The 9280-nt window shown below is 42.0% G+C and overlaps 2 protein-coding genes across 2 annotated transcripts in view; both read right to left on the bottom strand.

Annotated features, from left to right (window-relative positions):
* Window positions 1-1439: 1439 nt before the first annotated feature.
* Window positions 1440-4663, bottom strand: LOC311062495 (fibroblast growth factor-binding protein 1-like). Its single transcript, XM_084081573.1, has 2 exons — window positions 4602-4663; window positions 1440-3207 (listed from the first exon to the last, which is right to left on the bottom strand). Exon 2 carries the CDS (start codon window positions 3193-3195, stop codon window positions 2422-2424), a length of 774 nt encoding a protein of 257 aa, XP_083937699.1. The 5' UTR covers window positions 3196-3207; window positions 4602-4663; the 3' UTR covers window positions 1440-2421.
* Window positions 4664-8284: 3621 nt separating this feature from the next.
* The window catches only part of LOC311059069 (fibroblast growth factor-binding protein 2-like), a 2424-nt gene continuing 1428 nt past the window's right edge, over window positions 8285-9280 (bottom strand). Inside the window, exon 2 of the mRNA XM_084076687.1 lies at window positions 8285-8873. The gene's annotated coding sequence lies outside the window, so the exon portion shown is untranslated. The remainder of the gene's footprint in view (window positions 8874-9280) is intronic.

The following is a 9280-nucleotide window of genomic DNA, read 5'->3' on the forward strand; positions in this document are numbered from 1 at the left end:
TCACTTCTTCCTTAGACGTATTCGCTGTCAGTCTATAAAGGCTCTCAGTGTCATCAAGGACGCCTCTCTTCCGAACAATGGACTGTTTTTAGTGGCGTAGCGGAGTGGTAGCAAGCGATGCACCGCGGGGGGGCCCCCACTGCGGCCCATTTACCGCACCGTACCCAGCATCATCTCCATTGCCATTTGAGAAAGAGACCCCCCCATCCTCCACTGACTGTTTTGACCCCTTCACTCACAGAGGCGTAAGGGCTAGTACAGATGCTAGTACAGACGTTTTTTCCCCCCTCAGCTATTATTCTGTTGGACTCTAAATCCAAGTTATAGACCCCTTAACAGACGACGTCACACTGATAAGAACCAGTATGCGTGCAACCAGCATGCTCTCAATGAAACCCATTCTGTCAGGTCTCGCTAGGACGCGCGTCACTAGCCAACACACAAGAGGGGGTTGGGGTGTGCTGAAACCAGTGCACCCCGAAACAACAGGTTGGGAATTGATTGCGTGAAACAATCACCTGTGCGTCCCGTCTCAATGTTAGTAAACAAATAATTGGTCTATAGGATTTATTCACCGCCCAACCCCCCGACACAACAAATTCCTTAATGTACATAATATGTACAGTTAAAGGGATATTTCACTTTAAAAAACATTTTTATGTAATTGTCATTTTATCGTCTACTCAGGCTTTTGAGTGCAGCCCAGATAGTTTTTAAGTTGCTTGATTCAGTAGTATTTAGATATTTGATATTCATTTTATTAGACACGCCCCCTTCCTATACAAACCCATTGTAACTTCAAACTCCATTTTTAGATTAATCAAAAACGCCCGTCCTTCGTTCTGTTTTTTTTTATTGTATTTCATTATTTTCATTTCCCCCCAAAAAAATACAAATAAATGAAAAAAGTAGTTGAAAAAACACGGTCTCCTCACGTATTAGAAAGACAATATCAGTCACCAGAACCACGGACGGGTGTTTCCGATGAATCTAACATGGTTGGAGTTTGAAGTTACAATGGGTTTGTATAGGAAGGGGGCGTGTCTGATAAAATGAATATAAAATATCTGAATACTGAATCAAGCAACTTAAAAACTGTAATAAAATGACTCAATTTTATTTTTAAAGTGAAATATCCCTTTATGTAAATATATTATATTTACTTTTATTTATTTATTAGTATTTAGTACCTCTGCTATGCTGCTACCTACATCTATGCATTCTATCGCTCTTTCTGCATTGGATTGATGCCATTAAGAAAAATGTGTTGTACACTTGCGTTCATTGACAAAAAATCCTCCATCCATCCATCCATCCATCCATTTTTCATTATTTTATTCTTCATCTGGGATGTAATCGTTTTGAGAGATTACAGCTATAGTAAACCTGCAGACAACCATAACGTTCAGTGTTTATGAACTGCTACAGACAAGTGTAGAAACTGTATAAATAGGAGACATTTATTTGTGCAGCATAAATACAGTGGCGTTCACTCAAACAGTATGCATTGTTAGTGGTGATGTGTGGATCATATCAAGGGAGTGTAATCCCATACCCAAAAGAAATATATCGTCACGTTTCAAAATATACAGAAATCGTCCACAAAAAAAGACGTTGCAGAGAATACATGGGAGAAAGTGGGTTTTCAACATCTAAAATATACAGTAGCTTAAACATAATTGTGAAACTATATTTCCAGGGTCCAAAACATTTTGTGCATGTTTAAACACAAATGGGATACATAATGTGAAATATACATTCTTTGGTATGGGAACGGACAGTACACCTAACTCCACAGCAGTGGTGGATAAAGTACTCAACCCCAGTACTTGAGTCAGTCAAAGTATAGATACTCCTGGTCAAATATTACTCAATTACAAGTGAATGTTGCACAGTCAGATTTGTGCTTGGGCTTTTTTTTATGCTTTTTTAAAATATTTAAGTATTCAAAAGTACATGCTTTTAAAAATACTTAAGTATTCAAAAAGTACAAATTACAAAGCACATTTTCTTTTTACTATCAATGAAGAAATGTTTCAAAACAAATTTTAAAATAATGAGCTCACGTGTTGCATCGACTAGTAGATTGGCTATTTTCACTATTTTTGAAATAGGGCTTAAGTGGTTTGAGTCGCAGGGGACCCTTCCTAGAAATGAAGTGGAGTCAAAAGTACTACTATGTCTTTGAAATGTAGTGAAGCGAAATTCATAAGCTTCCAAAAAAATAAACTCAAGTAAAGTACAGTACTCAAGTAAATGTACTTTGTTACTGTCCACCATTTCTCCACGGTGTACAAAAATCAATGTCTTCAGTTCGACAGTTGGCAAGGCAATAGTGTGAATAACGGAGGTGGGACCTTCCGCTCAGAAAATCAAAGTGTTTAACTTAATCCATTTGGGGAGGTAGAGCTCTGTATTCGGTCAGCATTCAGAACCACTTTGCACCATGGAAAAGAAAAACGTGCAAAGGCTGGCCCACGAACTGTTGCAGTACTCTTCTGCCAGCCTCTGCTGGTCCACGCGCTCTGTGCAGGACCTCTCCGGGGTTGGTGTGCCCTGGGTTTGGAGTCTCTTGGTGGTGGTGGTAGTGGTGGTGGTAGTGGTAGTGGTTGTGGCGGCGGCGGTGGTGGTAGGGTGGTCGGGTGACGGAGTCTGAGGTCGAGGTGTCTCCGACTGCCTCACATTGTCCTCTGGCTGCTGAGCAGAAGACACCGCGGTGCTGAGATCCAGCTTGAAATGTGCGTCCCGGGGCGCGCGCCTGCACACCCCCGCCTTGACCAGCGCGCGGTCGTCCGTGCAGAGTTTCCTCTGCAGCTTTTTCAGCGCGCGGGCCACCTGCTTCCAGAAGCTCGCCTGGTTGGAGGCGTACGCCGGGCAGCTCGAGGGTTTAGCAGAGTATTCGCAACTGAGTTCCGTGACCCCGCCTGTGACGCGGGCCTCTGGGTTCTGGCAGTGCACGCGCAGCTTGACCAGCATGTCCCGGTCCTCTCTCGCGGCCCACGTGCACTGCAGTTTGTCCTTGGTGGCGAACTTGCCCTTGTTGGCCGCGGCCCTCGCACCCCGCGCTGGCTCCGCTCCGCCGCCCTGACCTTTGGGGTGACCCCTGTCTCGCGCGGCAGCGGACATGGAGAAGTGCTGCGCGACGCAGGCACACAGCAGCAACACACACGGTGCCAGACTTCCAAGCAGCATCATTTCCTTCTTGACCTGGAGCGGTACATAGAAGAAACATACTTTTTTCAATGACTGGTGGGTTGAAGATCAACAGGTAGAAACATGAAAACGTCATAACCACTTAAGCCGGATTTATACTTCATCGCACAATACTTCATCTACTTGAAGATCTTGTAGATCTCACACATAAAAGTCACTCCAAAGAAAGGACCTCCTATGAAACAGACAAGGGGCCAGCCAATCATAACCGCTCCTATCACCCATGGTTTCACAATCAAACATATACGCATAATAGACATGATGGCTACATGGAATAACAAACATTAAACAACAACATCAACCACATTCTGTATATGATTTGTGTGCGTGGGAACTCATTTTAAACAAGCTTAGTGCTTTATGAGTTATCCTTGTATTGTGAATTGTACTTCCATGTACTGTTTCTCATGTCTTACAAAATAAAGTACATCAATCAATCAATCAAACAAAAAATGTACATGTAAAACCATTGTCTTAGTAAAACAAACAAGTACAACGAAAAAAACCAAGTGATTCCTTAAGTAGCCCGTCCAAAATCACATAATAACATGCTATTTAGTATGCCAAATTACTTCTTAGTATGTCCGAAGTGAAACCCTACTGCTTAGTTGATACTAAACAGTAGGCTGAAAATAGCATGCTGTGTAGTATGTACGTTAGTGTGTGGTTTCGGACACAACCTAAGTGTCCGTGTGCCCTGAGGCATGCTGGGAGCTGGGAGCTCCTTCTCAGTCACACTGGCACAAGTCTAGGATGGCACAATATTAATAAAGATAAAAGTATATTGACACACACTGGCACATCCCTTCAAGGCTGCAGTGAAGTGAAATCAAATGTGTGACGTATTGTTTCATAAATGGATCCCTATGCTCTGCATTGTCTGTTAACCTCATTGTGAGAAATGTGCTTATGATGTGTACACACACACACACACACACACACACACACACACACACACACACACACACACACACACACACACACACACACACACACACACACACACACACACACACACACACACTATATATATATGTGTATGTATGTATGCATGTATGTATGTATGTATGTATGTATGTATGTATGTATGTGTGTGTGTATATATATATATATATATATATATATATATATATATATATATATATATATATATATATATATATGCCATGAGTGGATTGCTCCACTGGAAAGTAGGAGAAAGTTATTCTGTCTATTGTGTTCCACTTCCAACTCATTCACAACAGATTGCCAAATTGTTATATAATAAAATCATCTATTTAACATCTATTTAGTGTAGTCACACACACAGCCCAAATAGCCTATACACGGTATTACCATAATGCTTCCCATTCCAAAACTAATGTCCTTTACAGAATGGTTTTACTTACCGAAAATCGTAGTAGTAGCAGCCTATTATTCACTGTTCAGACAGAGGGATGTTGTGGCTCGTGTACAAATGTAGGGGGGGGGGCTCGCACATGGCATTTATACATCTAGAGGCACGCCCACACAAGGCGCGCGCACGCATGGTCGCGCGTGCACACAAAGGGCAGACACGACAATGTATGATAAACACACACACACACACACACACACACACACACACACACACACACACACACACACACGCACGCACGCGCGCGCGTGCGCTCACACTCATACACACTAGTGTTGCCATGTCCGCTTATTATAAGCGACATTGGGCTTGTTTTTCTGTAAAGTTGCGTTTTTGGGGGGGGGGGGGGCTATTGTTTCTAAAGTGTAGTTGTTGCTTATTATTTGGGTCTTGTTTCCTAAATGTTGTTTAAACCAGTGGTTCTCATATTCAAGTCAATGACCCCAAATGAATATGTATTGGTCTGCAGACCCCACATCTGACAATATGTTATGCCAGGGACCCCCATACAAGATATGAGTGTAAAAAAAAACAATATTCGAAAAAATTCCACATTTTCCTAATTTTCTTCAAGTGATTTTTTTCGCGATGCGACACGTTGTGAGCTTCAAATAGCCAATGTAGCCTACATACATCTGTTTAAATGGCGATGAAATGGCTCGCTTCTTTTGGGCTTGTTTTCATAGACATAGTTGCTTGTTTATCTCGCAAAACCTGGCAAAACTGGCACACTCTCTCTCTCTCGCTCTCTCGCTCTCTCGCTCACGCACACGCACACACACACACACACACACACACACACACACACACACACACACACACACACACACACACACACACACACACACACACACACACTCACAATGAGTGAACATGCCTCGAGCCCTACTTGACGTGTCTAAACTGAACTGAACTCTCGCCATGTATGAGCTTTCTTTGACAAACACACGCACGCGTGGGAGATGAAAGATAATTGCCTAATGATAACAAGGCATTTCTATGGCATTATTGTTCCTTGACAGGATACTATAGTATCAACAGTGCCACAGGTTTAGTAGGCCTAAGTAGCATAAAAGGCAGCAAGTAATGAGTTATGATGAGTAACAGTATTTCTACATCATGGTGGTATTGATACTTTACTCCATTGGTTCTCAAAATGGGGTCCGGGGACCCCCAGGGGTCCTTGAGGGAGTTCCAGGGGGTCCCCAGCTAAATGATAGATTTGGCACCAAATGGACCCTTATGGGTCTGTAACTCTGAGAGTGTACAAATGGAACCAAATGGACCCGACACTCTCTGAGTTAAATTGACATAGATTTTACAATATAAATTGCGGTCCAAGTGAGAGAAATGCCATTAAATGGGGGTCTGTAGCCCTAATGCATGTCAAACTGGGGGTCCTTGAAATTAAAATGGTTGAGAATCACTGCTAGCCGTAAAAAAAATCTTCTCTTATGGGGGTCCCTGGCATATCTTTTGAAATGGGGGTCCGCGGGCTAATGAGTGTCAATTTGGGGGTCCAATTGGCATGAAAAAGTTTGAGAACCATTGCTTTACTCAAGTAAAAAGTGTGAGTAAGGCAGTAAGTTTCTTCCACCACTGAGAGCCAGCCATGGTACAATGCTGTCGACGTAGAGTCACGTAGTGTTAACCAAACATAGGGTGTTTGTTTGGTCGCAGTTTTAAAGAACGTTTATACCTATACCCAAAAAATGATCTCTTTCTTTCTCCCAAAGGTTTTCAGAAAGTTTTTTTTTTAAATGAATACATTAATTTTTCAACAGTAGGCTTAATCATGAAAGTGCATTATGAGCTTGTCATTCGGCAATTTTAATTATTTATCTTGGGGAGACACCTGTCTTTAAGGCAGTGGTGTAAAGTAACTAAGTACATTTACTCAAATACTGTACTTAAGTACTATTTTGAGGTATTTATACTTTACTGGAGCATTTCCAAATTTCAGTATACTTCTACTCCACATCTCAGAGGCAAACATTATACTTTAACTACAATTATTTGAAAACTTTAGTTAGGCCTACTATAGTTACTTTGCAGATATAAATGATTATACTTCAAAACATACATTAACCATGATAATTAACCATGAAAATAGCCGATCTACAAGCTCACAAAGTCACAATGCATGGCAATGCAAGACATTGAGCTTTTAGATCTGCTATTTTCAAACATTTTTATACTTTTACTTTTGGTATATTTTGATGCCAATACTTTAAAGTTAAAACAATGTGAGTACTTTTACCACGTCCACCACTGTTTGTTTCTGCAGAACTTAGCTGAGCGGAATGACATGATTACATTGACAACTTGTCTTGTCCCCCAAGCCCAAGGCCAAGGACCCGGTCATCGTGCACGGAAACACACGCACGCGCGAGGGGGGGGTCGACTCCTCTCTGGTCTTTGACTAATACACAGACTACGTTCCACACATTGCCACAGAGATTTAACGAGTAGAGAAGAGCGTGCACACACGCGCACGCGTGTATTTGCATTCCATCCTTCATTGTGTTGAATCATTTGGTCTGATATCAATAGATAGATGTATTATAGATGATGGATGGATGGGCTACTAATCCCATAGAGTTAAAAACAAGGCCAATCCACATTGAGGGTGAATCTCATGCGCCCCTCTATGTTGAACACCGACATCGTGTGGTCATTCGAGGTACAGCCGCAAGTCCATGGCAAAGTATTTAATGCTACAAACTGCAGTTAAAGTTGTCAGAAGAATACTGGTCCCCCACTGTACATGATTTCCCCTTTGTATATTAATATAGATATTCAAAGAATTTGATCCTAAACAAATCTTTTGCTAAATAGTAGGCCTACATCTCAACTTGTTTTCCTAAGAACTATTTCTTTGAAGTTCCTAATCCAAAAATACAAAACAAAAAAGATAATTAAATCTAAACTAATGTAATCTTAGCATATCAGGAGGTCGGGAGGACAGGAAATGTTTTTATTCAAAATGTTCAGAATCAGATTAATTTAACAGGAAATAGCCTGGTAGAATTTGATCAAATTTGATCAGTCTGTAAGCCTGTTCCCAGTCGCAGAACACTGCATCAGTTGTAAAACTAAACAAAAACAAATGTAAGTCAATGGGTCAGTCGCACAGTACAAGTTAGAATTGTAACTCACACTCTGTGTGTACACATCACTCTCAGTGCTAAATGAACACTGAGGATTTTACTGTGTAGCCTAATTAGTTTGCACTGGGGCCTTTTTTTCTTTCAAAATATACTCCACCTGAACCAGTGGAACCTCTGCAGGAAAACCCCCCCTTCTCTTTTTAACACACACACACACACACGCACACGCACACGCACACACACACACACACACACACACACACACACACACACACACACACACACACACACACACACACACACACACACACACACACACACACACACACACACACACCTAAGCTTAAACAGGCTTATTATTGTTGCAAACCATTTTGCCAATTAACCGTTGTCTCGACCGGACATGGGCGCTGCACTTATTGCAGGACCGCAAGGACAAAACAACGAGCCCCTTTATTTAAAGACAAAGAATGAAAGCCACTCTTTCTGTTTTGGGAGGAGGAAGCAGATTATGTGGATTTATAGGGTTGAAAGGAACCAGAACAGAGCACACACACACAGGGGGTAAAAGTCACCATGTCTAAACGTTTATTCATTCAATTCATTACATTCACGCCTCTCCTCATGAGTTAGTACTTCATCAAAACACGTTTTTTTTTTTTTTTACTTTCCAGGTGTTTAAAACGTTTCCTTGTGTTGCTTTTCGGTGGTGACATGGGTGGACGAGGAGGGCATATTACATCATATACAAACAAAAATCGTGTTTAGCTATTTTATTCACCTCTCTTGCATTACGTTTGTGTCTGTCTGTGTGTGTGTGTGTGTGTGTGTGTGTGTGTGTGTGTGTGTGTGTGTGTGTGTGTGTGTGTGTGTGTGTGTGTCTTACTTACAGTAATTCATCAATTAATTTACATAGCATAGACATGACAAGCCAAGTCATTGTAGAACCGTACACATGTAAAATGTGGTGGTGTAAGTGTCCAACCCGTGACGCAGTGAGGCGGCGGGGAATAGAGTTTCTTGGAAGCAACCGTGTGTAACTTGGTGGTGGTTTGTGACGCCACACTGTTGGTTCCACCAACCCCCATACAGATTCTGGAATGGGCCCCGAATTAGACAAGAAGTGTTCTGTGTCCATCGCCGATGTTACCATCCTGTCGAGAAAAACAAACCGAAAATAAAAACGGTTATAGAAAGCACATCGTCATTTATATGTTACGGCAGCCTCTCTGTTTGTTTTAGACAGAGAGACAGAGAGACAGAGAGACAGAGAGACAGAGAGACAGAGAGACAGGTAGACAGAGAGACAGAGAGACAGGGAGACAGAGAGACAGAGAGACAGAGAGACAGAGAGACAGAGAGACAGAGAGACAGGGAGACACAGAGACAGAGGGACAGAGAGACAGAGAAATGGAGAGAGAGAGAGAGAGAGAGAGAGAGAGAGAGAGAGAGAGAGAGAGAGAGAGAGAGAGAGAGAGAGAGAGAGAGAGAGTGTGTGTGTGTGTGTGTGTGTGTGTGTGTGTGTGTGTGTGTGTGTGTGTGTGTGTGTGTGTGTGTGTGT

The sequence above is a fragment of the Gymnoscopelus microlampas genome (assembly GCF_963454915.1).
Source record: "Gymnoscopelus microlampas genome assembly, chromosome: 2".
NCBI classification, from domain to species: domain Eukaryota; kingdom Metazoa; phylum Chordata; class Actinopteri; order Myctophiformes; family Myctophidae; genus Gymnoscopelus; species Gymnoscopelus microlampas.